This window comes from Oncorhynchus mykiss, chromosome 8 (assembly GCF_057628025.1).
Source record: "Oncorhynchus mykiss isolate SJ-2025 chromosome 8, ASM5762802v1, whole genome shotgun sequence".
NCBI lineage: Eukaryota > Metazoa > Chordata > Actinopteri > Salmoniformes > Salmonidae > Oncorhynchus > Oncorhynchus mykiss.
Window position 1 is genome coordinate 26,777,033 of NC_143029.1, and position 18,704 is coordinate 26,795,736.

At 45.2% G+C, this 18,704-nt stretch overlaps 1 protein-coding gene across 2 annotated transcripts in view; it reads left to right on the top strand.

Annotated features, from left to right (window-relative positions):
• LOC110529702 (clathrin coat assembly protein AP180) overlaps positions 1–18,642 on the top strand; it is a 44,105-nt gene extending 25,463 nt beyond the window's left edge. Inside the window, exons 10-27 of one of the 2 annotated variants that reach the window (XM_090243058.1) lie at positions 238–299; positions 1,919–1,931; positions 2,027–2,121; positions 2,291–2,367; positions 2,505–2,519; positions 2,899–3,069; positions 4,080–4,172; positions 4,917–5,090; positions 5,410–5,484; positions 5,696–5,773; positions 6,338–6,403; positions 13,390–13,509; positions 15,264–15,278; positions 15,500–15,546; positions 16,410–16,463; positions 16,592–16,672; positions 16,756–16,869; positions 16,986–18,642. In XM_090243058.1, the coding sequence (XP_090099184.1) occupies positions 238–299; positions 1,919–1,931; positions 2,027–2,121; positions 2,291–2,367; positions 2,505–2,519; positions 2,899–3,069; positions 4,080–4,172; positions 4,917–5,090; positions 5,410–5,484; positions 5,696–5,773; positions 6,338–6,403; positions 13,390–13,509; positions 15,264–15,278; positions 15,500–15,546; positions 16,410–16,463; positions 16,592–16,672; positions 16,756–16,845 (1,326 nt within the window). In that variant the 3' untranslated portion in view covers positions 16,846–16,869; positions 16,986–18,642. Of the gene's footprint in view, positions 1–237; positions 326–1,918; positions 1,932–2,026; positions 2,122–2,290; positions 2,368–2,504; positions 2,520–2,898; positions 3,070–4,079; positions 4,173–4,916; positions 5,091–5,409; positions 5,485–5,695; positions 5,774–6,337; positions 6,404–13,389; positions 13,510–15,263; positions 15,279–15,499; positions 15,547–16,409; positions 16,464–16,591; positions 16,673–16,755; positions 16,870–16,985 lie in introns of those variants that run through there. The other variant, XM_090243057.1, reaches the window with a different exon arrangement.
• Positions 18,643–18,704: the final 62 nt, after the last annotated feature.

Consider the following 18,704-nt stretch of genomic DNA (forward strand, 5'->3'; position numbering starts at 1 on the left):
CGACTGAAGAGTTTAAGTAAAATATTCCTGAACACTTCATTCTACAGGCCGTTGAGTTCATAGAAAAGTGGGGTAGTGGGATGAATTCAAAATGAAGGGTCTGGAGTGGTGCTGCCATAGAAATAGAATTGGGTGCTGTGTTATTTGAAGTGTTGGCATGCAGATGAGTAAGGAAGTCAGTCACATAAACCTGTTGTTTCTGTGTCTCTGATTGGTTCTCTCTTCTCTGACCCTCAGGCTCCCAGTAGCATCCTGGAGTCTCTGGAGACACACATGAACAGCTTGGAGGGGAAGAAGGGGTAAGAGGACCCTCTCTAACCACACCATTTTAAAAAGAGCTAAAATGCGGAAATGGCTCTCTTGGTGTCTATACACAGAGAAAATCTGAATTGAGAAATGAGAGGGTGAGAAACTAGATAGACTCATAACTTGGGCTCTATTCACCTTACTTAGCCCTGCCCACTTGAGCCAGTTCCTGATCGAATGCAGCCTGGTCTCATAGACTAGATGTAACATAGTAAATGTAAATCCGGGACAGTATGATTTATTACGTTTGGTATGTTTACATAAGACAAATGGTTACTTAAGGAAAAAATGAAAGTAGGGTGGATGGGTAGGCGTATAATGCAAACAGCAGCCCAAAGTCTACAAGTTTAGCAGCCCAAAGTCTACAAGTTTGAATCTCATGATGGACAACATTAGCATTTGAGCAAATTAGCAACTTTTCAACTACTTACAACTTTTAAGCTGCTTTGCAACTACATAGCATGTTAACTAACCCTTCCCCAACCCTAACCTTAACCCTTTTAGCTAACCCTTCCTCTAACCTTAACCCTTTAACCTAACTCCTAAACTTAACCTTAACCCCTAGCCTAGCTAACATTAGCCACCTAGCTAGAATTCGCAACATATCATACATTTTGCAAATTCAGAACATATATAAAACTAATTGTAATTGGTAACATATCTTACGAAATTAGTGATGGACAGCCACAAATTAATACATACAATATGAAACTTAACTTATCATACTAAATGGAGTGTCTCGGATTTACTTACAGAAACATACGAAATGCTCTGAGGCCAGGCTGGTTTTCCTCCTTCCAGCCCATTCATAAATAAGCAAAACTATCGTTAAATATGAATTACATTTGTTAAAATTATGAAATAACGCGCACAAAATTTGAAATATATGTTAATTATATGCTGAGGAATATTATTGAAAAAAATTATACTTGTTTTCATGTAGTAAGAACACTTCATAATATTAGACTGTGTATAATGCTCATTATCCATACAGGCTATCCCTTTTCAATCAAAGATCAATTGAACTGACAGTGTTAGGCACAGAATATCAATGACAAAATACAGAAACTGTGCCTTAATGTTTATGTAGATAACAGTAGGATATTTGCCATCTGAGAATACTAATTTGGTCATTTCAGCGTCCGAGTGCTATTACTAGTCTACGTGATAACAACATTTACATTTTTCAATCATTTCAGTCAACGTAGAATTAACATATCTTTCAAATGTGCACATTATTTATGTGTTTTGAGAAATGTAATTCCTATTTAACGATGGTTCGCTTGTTTGTGAATGGGTGGATAACAATCACCACAAATTGGATGAGCACTTGTTGCCAGGCTGAATCCTATCTCAACACCACAGTTCTGAAGACAGTTTTGTGTTAACTTTTCCTTTAATCCTTCTTCTCTCTTTGTTCCTTTCTGCTCATCATTGGGGATCAAAGTGAAGGGTGAGCATGAACGATTCTTTGGGGGTTTGACAGATGAGGGTATTGTAAAGTCATGAAAATAAGTTTAAAAGGTCATTTAAATGTAGATGACTTCAGCTCTGAAAGGTGATATCTTGCACCGATGAAATTTAAATATGAACTATTCCGTCTCTCTTTCAGGTCTCCAACAAAGGTGAGTTGAAGATTACAAATTATTTTCCCTGCCTTTCTATTTCTGGTTATATGTCGACACATAGGTAGTAAAAAGGCTCTCCCTCTCTATTCCAGGGGTCCCCCACCAATAACGTGTCCCCGACCTCCACCCCCGCCAAATCTGCAGCCGCCGTGCCCACCCTAGTGCCGCCCCCCGAAGAAGCCACTGAGTGAGTGACTACTTCCTCTGCCTACCACAGTTTACCTCGTCACCTCAGGGATTTCCTCAGTTCTGGCATTCAAGCATTCTATGTGTTCAATTTATTTGGTAAAACTGTGAATAAGAGTCCATTCTTCCTTCCCCTTCCATTCTCTCTCTATCCCTTTATCTCGCTCTAGTTCTCTGTTGGATCTGGACCCTCTGTCCTCCTCTGGTCCGTCAGCAGGAGCCTCAGCAGCCCCTATGTCCTGGGGAGGTAATGTCCCACATCAAAACTTGATCGTTTCATTCTTAATGGAACTACCAGTAAGTTTGAATTATCTAATGAACATTAATATAATTGCGTTTTCCTCCATCACCTTCTCTCATGCTGTTCCGGGGATGCTGCCACAGACCTCCTTGGATCAGGTGAGTGTTATCCCACAGTGCCCCTGGCTTTAACCTCTCTAGTGTATTAACATTAACAGAGCGTGTCATCTCTAGATCTCCCAATGTGTTTCATAGTGTTGCTCTAGTCTCAATAGTCTATTTCTCTCTCTTTGTTTCTCTCTGCTCTCTATCCCTCCCCCACATCCCCTGGTTTGGTTCCTTCGGGGCTTTAATTCTGGGGTTGATTTTGTTTTTTGGTTGTTTCTTTGAAATTGGGTTGATTTGATACCTTGATTTGGTTCTAACGGGGCCTTTCTGGTTGCTTTGGTTCCTATGGGGTATTTTGGGGGATGATTTCTGGGGGTTGTTTTGGTACCTTGTTTTGGGTTTGGTTGGTACACCACGTGGGTACCTGCAGAAATGGGCGAGTCCATGCTTCCTGACCCCACCCTCGCTGTAGACACCGCTCCCTCTCCCGCGGGGGTAACGCCCACCCCTGTAGCCGCAGAGCCAGGAGTCACTCTGGCTCCTCCCCCTAGTGCGGCCGCCACCAACCCCCCCGGTGCGACGAATATGGATCTGCTGGGAGGTCAGTGGGCTTCTGGAGGATTCCCAACCACAGAATCTCTGCTGGACAGCTCAACCCCAACCAACCCTCCACATGCACACACAGGAGATGTAGTGTTCTCTACCTGCATGTACACACACTAACGCACATGTTTAGTCTCTGCATGTACGTACACACAGTGACCCAGATACCCCAAAACAAACACATCCATTTGGGAAGAACATGTCAAGCAACACACATACTGGTATGCATTTATTTTTTAACATCTTATGCTGTATTCTAACTGACTTATATGACACAGATCTACACACAGAGACAAGCATGCTCACACTTGTAGACCCACTCAGACATGCTACCCATACATTTTCACATGCTTCATTTTGTTTGATAGTCCGACAGCTTTTTCTTAACTTCAGAGAAAAGCCAAACTATCAAACAGAGTCATGTTCTTTATTGCCGCCTAAAAGACACATTGCTTTGCTTCTGGTTCCATTCTGTGGCCTGCTTGTCCGGTTATGTAGTGCAACAGACCTAGTTACCGCTTTCTAGTTTAGTTGTAGCTAAAGCCCGCCTTCCATAGCCTTCCATAGCCTTCCATAGGCCTTGCTGTGCCTCCGGTCTGTATTCTCATTTGTCCTTCACCGGTCAATCATTCATGCCACAAAGTAAATGTTTTGTAACTAATCTAAACTGAATTTATTACAGTAATCAAAAGATGGCTCAGTTGAATAGTATCTCTCTGCAATATATCTCTCTGCAATAAAATACGTATATTACATATCTTATGCCTGACATTACATTACAAGTATTTAATATAGTTACAGTATATTAAGTCAATTAAATACCTAACAAAGTGAAAGTAGTATTTCTAAACTCTGCTTAGAGGCACAGACCATATTTTAGGTGGCTTCTTCCTTTTCTGACTAACTCTCTTTATTGTCTGGCTTGTTTATTTTCTCCGTCCTTTTCTCTCCGTGCCTCTCGCTGTACCTCTCTCTCTGTCGTCTGTGTGTGTGTGTGTTGGGTATCAGATGCGTTTTCGACCCCTGCTCCCGCCTCTGATGCCGCTGCCGAGGGCGGGGCTCCGGCCCCCACGCCAACCCCAGCTGCCGACGCTGCAGCCGGTGGGTTGCAGGACGTGTGTCTCTGTCGGTGTAAATGGCTGTGTGTATAGTTTTGTGGCTGTGTGTGTGTTTGGCTGTATTCGAGTGCTCGGTGCATCCTTGCTTATGTGTTTTTGTGTATGGAGAGTGTGTTTCAACAGTTGATCCCATTGCTGTGAGCGGGTGTAGCTAGTTTCCCTAGAAAGGTGGTGCTGCTGTTTGTTTCTGGGCATTGTTGTTGCAGTTACTATGGAGATTGTTGCTGAGGTTGATTTTAGGACAGTGGTTGACCACCATGCTTAGATACCCCCTGGGGTTTCCTTTCACGCTGTAAATCTCAAAATACATCTGCAAGCTCTGTGGTTACACTCTGTAAATCTGGTCTAGTATGGGTATTTCAGAGAGTATTATGAGAGAGTGTGAATACTACTAATACTGCTTTCTCCAATATGTTTCCCTCTTTTCACAAATCGTGTTCTTTTCTTATCATTTTTCATCAGACATGCTTATTTTCCAGATTCTCTTGATCATACGGTACTTCATAGTGTTTTACATGTACTGTATGTTTATGAAGAATATGGAGCTGTGAATTCCCTAACTAAGCCTGTATCTTCAGAATTTCAGCCGAATGCACCTATTCCTCCTCCCTATTTCACAGAATACAGCTCTTGCCATACCTCTAGGTTTATTTCACACTGTGTTATGGTGGTTGTGTAATATCTCCATCCCCCTTGTCATCCCCTCCCTGGTTCTTTCCTCCCAAAGACCCCTTTGCCCCCACTGGTAGCAGCTCAAATGCAGTAGGCCCAGGGCTGGACCTGTTTGCCATGATGCCAATGGAGAACAACTGCTTTAACTCAGTGGCGCCCCCTCCTGCCCCCTCATCCACCATCGCAGCACCCATCCCCCCCACCACCCCATCGATAGACCTCTTCAGTGGTAAATGTTTACACGTGTGTGTGTGGTACTTTTTATTTAACCTTTTCTTCTCTTTTGTCCTTGTCCTCTACTCTGCATCTGTGTCCTATCCTCTCCTGCATTTTACCCGTCAACTGCATTGTCCCTTTCTCTTTGTGAGGCTAACTTGCACACATCACGCTTCCTCTGCTTCCTTTCAGCTTGGATGCATTCTCCCCAGCTGCCTCTCTGCTCCTGCATTGGCTTTCAATCACAGTTGTTCATCTAATGAGTCATTGTTTGTAGTCTGCTGTTCTCATTTAAATTGTGTGTGTGTGTGTGTTGTGTACTTGTCCTGTAGCTATGTTTGATTCAATGCCAGATCCAAGCTTCACCAAAGCAGACCCTGCCCCCAGTGTTGACATGTTTGGAGCAGGTACCCAAACTCACGCCATCTGCCTTCTTTCTCAGCATGTGTTTGGAGTGCTGTTTTTTATATGTACATTTGTGAATTATTGTAATTCAAGGATACTTATTGTATTTTGTTGTTTGTGTGAGTTTGTTTAGTTGGTATGGGTTTGTTTGGTTGTGTGAGTGTGACATTTGCACATAATTCTAACCCTCCTCTACCCCTCCCCTTACAACAGATGCATTCTCCTCCCCTGCCCCCTTCCTCTCCTCAGACCCCCCAACTGACAAGGGGGCGATCATGGACATGTTTGGGGGTGGGTAAATGTACACCCCCCCCCCCCCCGCCACCTCTAACTGTCCCCCTTGCTATTGATCGACGATCTTCAAATGAGTGGCCTTTTGTAAAAATGTTTCGAAGCAGGAAAGCCCTAACTTTAACTGATTATTTGATTGATTCTTTTCATCATGTCATTCACCTTCATCAGCATTTCTCATTCCGTTTCTCTGTATGTTTTTGGTGACCAATAAAGTTGCTACTGAAGTTAAGTTGTTAGCTGCGGTATTCAGGATGGACTTTGGATCTGACTTTTCAACGTCCTCTACATAATTTTGAGATTGTATTGCTTAGTAGATGTAGACTTGTCACAGCATATTGGGATCAAAGGAGTTTCTATTGGTGTGTTTGAGACTATTGGCTGTGTACGTGTGTTTACCTGTGTATGTCTACTGTCCTATCTGACAATGATAACGCTGTTCTATCTGTTTGGCGTTCCTAGTGTGGAGCCGATGGCTGACTTCTTAATTCTTCTCTGTCCTCATGCTGCACTGTTAATGGCTTGGCCCACCTTGGCCTGGTATGGTTTGGTTTGACCCATTAGACTCCACCGGTGGAGAAACCCAGCCTGCTGCACCTGCAGCTGCCTCTGGTGCTGAGCTGATGGCAGGTAATGTACCTACTGATGCACGACACACCCACGAGGCATGACACAAACAACAGGCATGACACATTCCCATTGTATTAAAGACATACAGTATAACAGTAAATACACCACATATAGGGTTACAAAGGTAGGGTGTATTACTGAAAACTTTCTAAATTTACCAGTAAACGACTTGATCTTTGGTTATTTGGATTTCTATCAGATGACATCAAGTGGCCTTTTTGGGTACTTTGGATATATAATATAATCTTAATTAAATGTATATTAGATTTACAGTAGATTAGGTTATTTGATTATTCATAATTGTGAATAATAATTATAATAAATATAGTAATTATATATAATTATATATATATATATATATATATATATATATATATATATATATATATATATATATATATATATATATATATACACACACACACACACACACACACACACACACACACACACACACACACACACACACACATGGAATCGTGTAGTAACCAAAAATAGTGTAAAACAAAACAAAATGTATTTTAGATTCTTTAAGTAGCCACCCTTTGCCTTGATGACAGCTTTGCACACTCTTTGCATTCTCTCAACCAGCTTCATAAGGTAGTCACCTGGAATGCATTTCAATTGACAGGTGTGCCTTGTTAAAAGTTAATTTGTGGAATTTCTTTCTTTCTTAATGCATTTGAGCCAATCAGTTATGTTGTAACTAGGTAGGGGTGGTATACAGAAGATAGCCCTATTTGGTAAAAGACCAAGTCCATATTATGGCATGAACAGCTGAAATAAGCAAAGAGAAATGACAGTCCTTCATTACTTTAAGACCTGAAGGTCAGTCAATACAGAAAATGTCAAGAACTTTGAAAGTTTCTTCAAGTGCAGCCGCAAAACCATCAAGCGCTATGATGAAACTGGCTCTCATGAGGACCGCCACAGGAAAGGAAGACCCAGAGTTACCTCTGCTGTGGAGAATAAGTTCATTAGCGTTACCAGCCTCATAAATTGCAGCCCAAATAAATGTTTCAGAGTTCAAGTAACACAGATATCAACATCAACTGTTCGGAGGAGACTGCATGAATCAGGCCTTCACGGTCGAGTTGCTGCAAAGAAACCACTACTAAAGGACACCAATGAGAAGAAAAGACTTGCTTGGGTCACGAGCAACAGACATTAGACCGGTGGAAATCTGTCATTTGGTCTGGTGAGGCCAAATTTGAGATTTTTGGTTCTAACCGCCGTGTCTTTGTGAGGCGCAGAGTAGGTGAAAGGATGATCTCCTCATGTGTGGTTAAAACCGTGAAGCACAGAGGAGGTGGTGTGGGGGTGCTTTGCTGGTGACACTGTCAGTAATTTATTTAAAATTCAAGGCACACTTAACTAGGATGGCTACCACAGCATTCTGCAGCGATACGCCATCCCATGTGGTTTGCGCATAGTGGGACTATCATTTGTTTTTCAACAGAACAATAACCCAAAACACACCTCCAGGCTGTGTTGTTTGTACAGATGAACGTGGTACCTTCAGGCATTTGGAAATTGCTCCCAAGGATGAACCAGGCTTGTGGAGGTCTACAATTTATTTTCTGAGGTCTTGGCTGATTTCTTTTGATTTTCCCATGATGTCAAGCAAAAGAAGCACTGAGTTTAAAGGTAGGCCTTGAAATACATCCACAGGTACACCTCCAATTGACTTAAAGGATGTCAATTTGTCACGTTCTGACCATCGTTCGTGTGTGTTTTCCTTGTTTTAGTGTTGGTCAGGACGTGAACTGGGTGGGCATTCTATGTTGGATGTCTTGTTTGTCTATTTCTATGTCCGGCCTGATATGGTTCTCAATCAGAGGCAGGTGTTAGTCATTGTCTCTGATTGGGAACCATATTTAGGTAGCCTGGGTTTCACTGTGTGTTTGTGGGTGATTGTCCTTAGTGTTAGTTTGCACCAGTTTAGGCTGTTTCGGTTTTCATTACGTTTATTATTTTGCACTGTTTGTATTTGGATTCATGTTGTTATAGTCACAATAAACATGGATCGCAATCTACACGCCGCATTTTGGTCCGACTCTCCTTCACACCTAGAAGACCGTTACAGAATCACCCACCACCAACGGACCAAGCGGCGTGTCAACAGGCAGCAGCAGCAGCAAAAAGAGGAGTTACGTTGTAAGGATTTCTGGACATGGGAGGAAATCCTCGACGGGAGAGGACCCTGGGCTAAACCAGGGGAGTATAGCCGCACCAAGGTGCAGCCGAAGAAGGAACAGAGGCAGCAGGAGCAGCAGCAGCCGCAGTGGGAGAGAGCGTCATGGGAGGACGAATTAGACGGTAAAGGACCTTGGGCTCAGCCAGGAGAATATCGCCGTCCCAAGGAAGAACGGGAGGCGGCGAAAGCGGAGAGGCGCTGGTACGAGGAGGCAGCGCGGCGTCGTGGATGGAAGCCCGGGAGTCAGCCCCAAAAATTTCTTGGGGGGGGGCTAACAGGGAGTATGGCTACGCCAGGTAGGAGACCTGAGCCAACTTCCTGTGGTTACCGGGGGGCTAGAGAGACCGGGCAGGCACCGTGTTATGCTGTGGAGCGCACGGTGTCCCCAGTGCGGGTGCACAGCCCGGTGCGGTACATTCCAGCTCCGCGTATCGGCCGGGCTAGAGTGGGCATCGAGCCAAGTGCCATGAAGCCGGCTCTACGCATCTGGTCTCCAGTGCGTCTCCTTGGGCCGGCTTACATGGCACCAGCCTTGCGCACGGTGTCCCCGGTTCGCCTGCATAGCCCAGTGCGGGCTATTCCACCTCGCCGCACTGGCAGGGCGACCGGGACCATTCAACCGGGTAAGGTTGGGCAGGCTCGGTGCTCAAGAGCTCCAGTGCGCCTGCACGGCCCGGTCTATCCGTCACCACCTCCACACCCCAGCCCTCCGGTGGCAGCTCCCCGTACCAGGCTGTCTCTCCGGCCCATCCGTCCAGAGCCTTCCTCCTCTCCAGCGCTGCCGGAGCCTCCCGCCTGTCCGGCGCCTCTGCCGGAGCCTCCCGCCTGTCCGGCGCCGCTGCCGGAGCCTCCCGCCTGTCCGGCGCCTCTGCCGGAGCCTCCCGCCTGTCCGGCGCCTCTGCCAGTGCCGCCCGTCTGCCCAGCGCCGACAGTGCCGCCCGTCTGCCCAGCGCCGCCAGTGCCGCCCGTCTGCCCAGCGCCGCCAGTGCCGCCCGTCTGCCCAGCGCCGCCAGTGCCGCCCGTCTGCCCAGCGCCGCCAGCGCCGCCCGTCTGCCCAGCGCCGCCCGTCTGCCCAGCGCCGCCAGCGCCGCCCGTCTGCCAGGAGCCGCCAGCGCCGCCCGTCTGCCAGGGGCCGCCAGTGCCGCCAGTCAGCCAGGGGCCTCCAGTGCCGCCAGTCAGCCAGGGGCCGCCAGTGCCGCCAGTCAGCCCAGCGCCAGCGCCGCCAGTCAACCAGGGGCCGCCAGAGCTGCCAGTCTGCAAGGAGCTACCAGTCTGCAAGGAGCCGCCAGAGCTGCCAGTTAGCATGGAGCAGCCAGGGTCGCCAGTCAGCATGGAGCAGCCAGGGCCGCCAGTCAGCATGGAGCAGCCAGGGCCGCCAGTCAGCATGGAGCAGCCAGGGCCGCCAGTCAGCATGGAGCAGCCAGGGCCGCCAGTCAGCATGGAGCAGCCAGTGCTGCCAGTCAGCATGGAGCAGCCAGATCTGCCAGTCGACCAGACTCTTCCAGATCTGCCAGTCGACCAGACTCTTCCAGATCTGCCAGTCGACCAGACTCTTCCAGATCTGCCAGTCGACCAGACTCTTCCAGATCTGCCAGTCGACCAGACTCTTCCAGATCTGCCAGTCGACCAGACTCTTCCAGATCTGCCAGTCGACCAGACTCTTCCAGATCTGCCAGTCGACCAGACTCTTCCAGATCTGCCAGTCAGCCAGACTCTTCCAGATCTGCCAGTCAGCCAGGATCTGCCAGAACCGCCAGCCAGCCAGGATCTGCCGGATCTAACTACCTGCCTGAGCTTCCTCTCAGTGCTGTGCTACCCATCAGTCCCGAGCTACTTCTGTCCCGAGCTGCCCCTCTGTCTCGAGCTGACCCTCTGTCCCGAGCTGTCATTAAGAAGGGTCACCTATCTAGGGACGCTAAGGAGGTGGACTAAAACTGTTATGGAGTGGGGTCCACGTCCAGCGCCAGAGCCGCCACCGCGGACAGATGCCCACCCACACCCTCCCCCATAGGTTTAAGTTGTGCGTCCGGAGTCCGCACCTTGGAGGGGGGGTACTGTCACGTTCTGACCATCGTTCGTGTGTGTTTTCCTTGTTTTAGTGTTGGTCAGGACGTGAACTGGGTGGGCATTCTATGTTGGATGTCTTGTTTGTCTATTTCTATGTCCGGCCTGATATGGTTCTCAATCAGAGGCAGGTGTTAGTCATTGTCTCTGATTGGGAACCATATTTAGGTAGCCTGGGTTTCACTGTGTGTTTGTGGGTGATTGTCCTTAGTGTTAGTTTGCACCAGTTTAGGCTGTTTCGGTTTTCATTACGTTTATTATTTTGCACTGTTTGTATTTGGATTCATGTTGTTATAGTCACAATAAACATGGATCGCAATCTACACGCCGCATTTTGGTCCGACTCTCCTTCACACCTAGAAGACCGTTACACAATTAGCCTATCAGAAGCTTCTAAAGCCATGACATCATTCCTGGAATTTTCCAAGCTGTTTAAAGTCACAGTCAACTTAGTGAATGTAAACTTCTCACCCACTGGAATTGTGATACAGTGAATTATAAGTGAAATAATCTGTCTGTAAACAATTGTTGGAAAAATTACTTGTGTCATGCACAAAGTAGATGTCCTAACCGACTTGCCAAACCTATAGTTTGTAAACAAGAAACAAGTTTTAATGACTCCAACCTAAGTGTATGTAAACTTCCGACTTCAACTGTACATATGAGATAAGTAATGCAAGATACGTAAACATTCTTAAAGTGCCATTATTAAAGTGACTTGTGTTCCATTTATTAAAGTGGCCAATGATATCAAGTCTGTAGGTAAGCATCCGCCTCTCTGTGCTAGTGATGGCTGTTAAACAATCTGATGGCCTTGAGATTGAAAAACAGCTTCTATCTCTCTGTCCCAGCTTTGATTCACCTGTACTGACCTCGCCTTCTGGATGGAAGCAGGGTGAACAGGCAGTGGCTTCGGTGGTTAATGACCTTAATTATATTTTGACATCGGGTGTTGTAGGTGTCCTGGAGGGCAGGTAAGGGCTGTTTGACCAAGATGGGAGGGTGATGGAGTGCTGCATCAGATGACCTGGCCTCCACAATCACCTAACCTCAACCCAATTGAGTTGGACCACAGAGTGAAGGAAAAGCAGCCAAGAAGTGCTCAGCATATGTGGGAAGTCCTTCAAGATCGTTGAAAATATATTCCTCATGAAGCTGGTTGAGAGAATTCCAAGAGTGTGCAAAGCTGCCATCAAGAGTGTGCAAAGCTGCCATCAAGAGTGTGCAAAGCTGCCATCAAGAGTGTGCAAAGCTGTCATCAAGAGTGTGCAAAGCTGTCATCAAGAGTGTGCAAAGCTGTCATCAAGGCAAAGTGTGGCTACTGTGAAGAATTTCAAGTATAAAATATATTTTGATTTGTTTTAACACTTTTTTTGGTTACTACCTGATTCCATGTGTTATTTCATAGTTTTGATGTCTTCACTATTATTCTACAATGTATAAAATAGTAAAAATAAAGAAACTCTTGAATGAGTAGGTGTGTCCAAACTTTTGACTGGTACTGTATATGAACATGTCTGTCTGAATGAATACATCCTGAGTGTATGTATCTTGTGAACATACCTTGGTTTTATGGCCAATGCACATGCAGTTGTGTATGGTCATTTTCATTCTAGATTCTTTCCATAGTTGTCTCTGTTGATGCGTGCATTGGTTGACTTTTTCACATTTTATCGTGGCAACGTTCCCTGTGCTTACCAGGTTTATGATCAAGGCTGTCACTGCCCTGCATGTTATGTAAATGACGACCTGCAAGTACTACTGCTTAAGCCTTAACTCTCTCTCTCTCTCTCCTCCATCTCTCTTTCTCTCGCAACATTTATCATCTCTTAACTCACTCCATTATTTTTCCCTCCACTACTGTCCTTCTGTCCCTTTCTTCTTACCCTTACATCCTCTCCCTCTTTCCCTCCCTCCCTCTGTTCTCTCTCTTTCCCTCTGCACTTTATCTCACTCACTTACGCGCTCTCTCTCACACTCTTTGTCCTCTCTCACGTTCCATTTCTCTCTTTCTCTCTCGTCCCTCTATTGCTCCTCTCTCTCTCCATCTGGCTCTGGGGCTGGCTCATTGCTTGCTTCCTGCTCTCTGATTGGGTGAGTGTTCTGGCTCATTGATGCGCTGTTTCCCACAGTGCATTGCTGCATTGCAGTAAGAGAGCGACTGCTGCTGTTATTTTCCCTCTGCTCTGACAGATGCCTGATAAATAGGGTGTGTGAGATGCTCACATCACAATGCCCATTTAGCTTGGCACTGTTTCCTCCCTCTAGAGTGGTGGCTGCATCCTTACTGTCACCAAGATACAAAGGATGATGCCCCATCTCAAACAAGCTAGCTAATAGGATAGTAATACTATTTAGTAGAGTTGAGTAGACAGCATATTTTTGCTGTTGATTTATATTACATGGAGAGTATCACTTAAACTGTGTGTGTGTGTGTGTGTGTGTGTGTTGAGGCACAGTATAAGCCCTCAGTCATACTGAGTATCAGTATGAGAACTTGCCTCTTGTTAACATTCCAATGTTGTGCTCCTCTCTGATCACTGTTGTCATGGAGACCATCTCGATGGGTTGTCATGGTAATCCCACTCGTAAGGAGGACCCCTCTGTTATGATCAGAGAGGATTATTGTGGCTGTTTCTCACCTCTCTCTCTCTCTCTCTCTCTCTCTCTCTCTCTCTCTCTCTCTCTCTCTCTCTCTCTCCCCCCCCCCATGTGTCTCCTGTAGCGTTTGATGGTCTAGGGGATGTGATGATGCCTGCCATGACGCCCCAGACTGGGGCCGCCTCATCTCCAGTTAAACATATGGGAGGGGACCTAGACGCCACCATGGCTAACATGGCTAGCAGTAAGTCTCTGAACAAAGTCTCTGAGCAGACACAGAACAGGGATTCTCAATTTGGCCTGAATAATTTCAGCATCATGGTGCTGTCCATCTATGCATAGACATGTACCTATAACCAATCTCACCTTATTGTAACATTACTTACACTCAGTGGACCGTTTATTAGGTACACCCATCTAGTACTGGGTCAGACCCTCCCCCCCCCCCCCCCCCTTGCCTCTAGAACAGCCTGAATTATTTGGGGCACCGTTGACACCAGGCAGGATGGGGCCATGGACTCGTGCTGCTTATGCCAAATCCTGACTCTGCCATCAGCATGGCACAACACGAACCGGGATTCCTCGAACCAGGCAGTGGTCCACTCCTCAATTGTCCAGTGTTGGTGATCGTGTGCTCACTGGAGCCGCTTTGTTTTTATCTGATCGGAGTGGAACCCTGTGGCCGTCTACAGCAATAGTCCATCCGTGACAAGGACCGACGGGTTGTGCGTTCTAAGATGCCGTTCTGCACACCTCAGTTGTACTGCACTATTATTTGCCTGTTTGTAACAGGCACACCTGTTAGCTTGCACCGACAATCATAGCAAGCTCAAAGACGCTTAGGTCACTTGTTTTGCCCAATCTAACGTTCAATCGAACAGGAACCGAATGCTTCGATACCTGTCTGCCTACTTTATATGGCAAGCCATGGGCACGTGACTCACTGTCTGTAGGAGCAAACCTTTTACATGAACGGCTACTGAGTGTACATGGTAGTTACATAGCCAGATACAGTAGAGGTACAATAATGTTACATAGCCAGATACAGTAGAGGTACAATAATGTTACATAGCCAGATACAGTAGAGGTACAATAATGTTACATAGTCAGATACAGTAGAGGTACAATAATGTTACATAGCCAGATACAGTAGAGGTACAATAATGTTACATAGTCAGATACAGTAGAGGTACAATAATGTTACATAGCCAGATACAGTAGAGGTACAATAATGTTACATAGCCAGATACAGTAGAGGTACAATAATGTTACATAGCCAGATACAGTAGAGGTACAATAATGTTACATAGTCAGATACAGTAGAGGTACAATAATGTTACATAGCCAGATACAGTAGAGGTACAATAATGTTACATAGTCAGATACAGTAGAGGTACAATAATGTTACATAGCCAGATACAGTAGAGGTACAATAATGTTACATAGCCAGATACAGTAGAGGTACAATAATGTTACATAGCCAGATACAGTAGAGGTACAATAATGTTACATAGCCAGATACAGTAGAGGTACAATAATGTTACATAGCCAGATACAGTAGAGGTACAATAATGTTACATAGCCAGATACAGTAGAGGTACAATAATGTTACATAGCCAGATACAGTAGAGGTACAATAATGTTACATAGTCAGATACAGTAGAGGTACAATAATGTTACATAGCCAGATACAGTAGAGGTACAATAATGTTACATAGCCAGATACAGTAGAGGTACAATAATGTTACATAGCCAGATACAGTAGAGGTACAATAATGTTACATAGCCAGATACAGTAGAGGTACAATAATGTTACATAGCCAGATACAGTAGAGGTACAATAATGTTACATAGCCAGATACAGTAGAGGTACAATAATGTTACATAGCCAGATACAGTAGAGGTACAATAATGTTACATAGCACTCGCAACTGTTATAAGATATTAAATGTACATTATTCTGTCTGACTGGGAAATGTCTTATTTTCTCTCTTTCAGATCTGGGAATGGGGAGCCAAAAAACGTACGTTTTTCCTGTTTTGAGGATGTGTCACTTTGTGTTTCGACATGTAACTTAATGTCATGGATTACATTCACATAGCATTTTCCAAGCGCTCAATGAGCTTTACATTTTAAGAGGTTGGGGGCCTCTGTCTTTTCTTCCTCTCTTTCTATTTGCTTACTGACTGATTGACATCTCTTCCGCAGGGGGGAGAACACGATGGGAAGTGGAGGCTGGTCAACTCCTCAGGTAGCTCCTCCAAGTTGGGGCGCTCCCATGGTAAATCTGGTCTTTGTCATATAGCATGGAGTGCAGCCACATGGCAGTGACAGGCATGGCATGGAGCCAATCACACGCACCTCTCCTCTCTGACTCTCCAGGGTGGTCCAATCACATTTGGAATATGGACATTTGGAATTTGGTGTTTGGTTTAAAGGGGTGAACATTTTGTGGGAAAACTAAGGGGTTGGACTGGGAATACTGGAGAGCTCTGAGCGGGCTGAGGTTTGTCCCAAACCAAGGAGCTGCTTGTGAAACCACTTCCCTCCTTTTCTTCCCTTAAAGTTCTGACCTCAAACAAGCCACCTGACCCCAAAATGCCCCGTTCATCTGCATATTTCCTTATTTCAATCCCCATTTTTTGAGCAACAGCTCCTCTTCCCAGTGTCCAAACGAAACACAATACAAATTTAGATCGCTTTATCTTCATAATTTAATTGCTGCACTAACCATTAGCCAAGAAAGCTTTTGCTATAGGGTCTGTAGTTACTGTATTAACCTATGGCTTCAGCTGTTCATTTTAGCCAAAGCCTCACCACTGACATGAACATCAGATAACCAGTCGCTGATTAAACTGGCTTGCCTGATCCATGTATTCTTATGATTGACCCTGTGGTCTTCAAATGCTTCTGAGCAAATCACCTGAACCTGATTTAAGAGGTTAGAGTGTTTTTATGTGCTTTGCTGTTCTCTCTCTGCGTGTGTCTTAAAATGTTTTTTTTTTATGTCTTTGTCTATGTTTACTATGTGTGCGTGTCAGTGATATGTCTGTGTGTTTGTTGTTGCAGTGTTGTCTTTACTGTGCCTGTGTTGTAAGTAGTGTGGTAATTTCCCACCTCCTCTCCCCCACTCCACACCCCTAGAACGTTCCAATGGGATCCCCTTCTTTTATGGGGTCTTACCAAGGATTCAGCATGGTAAGACCACCCCACCCTCAACCTAGGACCATTAGGAGCACCTAAGATGGCCAATGACCCCTTTAGGTGGCCCATGTACGCATCACTAAAATTTCTGCCATAGTGTCTGACTGTTTCCTCTCTCTCAGGGCGGGGCGGCCGGCGCTGGAGCTCCCATGATGCCCATGGTTAGGCCAGGCTTTGGAGCCCCTGCAGCCCCAGGAGCACCGGTAAGACACACACAGAGTACACACAGACACACACACACACACAAAGACACACCTATTTCATGAAACACTGTTCCCTGTGACAGATGGGATCTCCAGGGATGGCCGGGAGCCCGAGGAGGCCTCCGCCCCCCAAGAATGCCCTGGATGACCTCAACATCAAGGACTTCATGTAAACCCCTCTAACCCATCCCTCTGAGGTAGGGTTCTCTCACAGTGGCACCAAACGACATGCACACAATGCATTGAAAAGAGCCAGTTACATAATAATATTGTGGTAATCATCCATCCCTCTGCCTCTGTCTCTTCTCTCCAGAGGTTGTTGTTATGTCTGGAGCTGTGGATGTGGATGTGTGCACCCCCGTCTCCCTCCTGTCACGCCCCAGCCCCTTCAGCCAATCAACCATCAGCACTACGACCCCTGTCCTCTGACTTCCCCGTAACCTCTGTCTGCTGTTGTAACAAAAGCTGTGGATGTGAATCATAGACACAGAAAACTAAACTGTGTATGAGTGTGTGTGTACTTCAATGTTATCCTTTACCTAAACTAAGAAAAAAATGTACCATAAAAAATGATAGTGTATTTAGATTTGTTCTGGAACTCCCACGTGTCAGCTGACTTGGAATGGTGGATCTGTGTTGATTTTCTTGCGCGTTTCCCAGACGAGGATTGTGTTGTTAACCGTGGACTGTGTTCGGTGTGTGTAAACCTCACTGGCCAATCCCTGCCCTATCCTGTCCCTCGCTATCCAATCAAATTCTGTATATTGCTGTCTTTGTAACATCATTCAACACTTAGTTGTACTCCTCTCCATTAATTGAGCCACCCAGCCTCTTTGAGAACAGATGCAGTAATATTGAAATATGTACAACTGTCACCACAAATCTGGGTTTACGAGATGACAAATCATACGACAAAATGTTTTGTTTTTATTTTGTCTATTTTTTTGATTGTGTGTTACATGCAACATTTGTGGACTATGTTCAAATTGACATATGCATTTTAGAATATTTTTAAGTATAGATTATACATATATTTCTTTAATCTTTATTTTGAGAGAAAATGTATCATATATTTTAGTTATGTCTATGAATTCTAGGTTTTTAAAAAATTCAAGCAGTTTCGAAAAATATCTCTCATCTGTATTTGGAGGCAGCACTGAATGCAAACTCAGTCCCCAGTGTTTACTGTGGCTCTCCCTGCTGGTGTGGAGTGTTACTGCATTTGACCATGTCAAGTGAAGTTGATCTAGGCTGCATCCACATACTTTAAAAAATCCTCATTTACTTGTCTCCTTTACTTAACGGCCAATTATCTGAATTGAATTGATAGGTGAAAGGCAATTGGTGAAAACCAACCAGTGGTCATGAAATGAAGGAGACAAGGAAAGGAGGTTTGTAAATATTGTTGGGACACAGCCCATGTCAACCTAAGGCTTAGGGGGCAAACTCATTCCACGGAGGACCGAGTGTCTGCAGGCTTTCGCTCCTACTTTATACTTAATTGATGAATTTAAGGTCACTAATGAGTAAGGAACTCCCCACACGTGGTTGTCTAGGGCTTACTTGAAAGGACAAACCAAAAAAAACAGCAGACACTAGGCACTTCATGGAATAATTTTGACAACCCTGACCTAAGGTCATTGTGGAGCAGTGATCAGTAGAGTTGTATTGTCTCCCGTAGCAACACTCCAGAGGTGTTGGGAACTCGTTAGCTGTAAACCGCTCAGATATACACTGGATGTTCCATGTGTTGTTTTTCTTCCAAAGTGACTATCGTAATCTGTTGTGGGAAAAAAAGTATTGAGAAAGAAAAAGAGGAATAAAACGTATAAAATAAAAAATGTGGATAACAATATTTGCTATATGTTTGGTTGAAGGCAGTGTTTGGTTCTTGGATGGCATCACTCCTCTCCTCTCCCCCACTTGCATGTGAGTCCCTTGAGATGCAATAAAATACAAAATACACTGGTGGAAAGACTTCAGGCCTCATCACTTATGTCTCCACTGTTGTCATTCATGCTTGAACATGTTC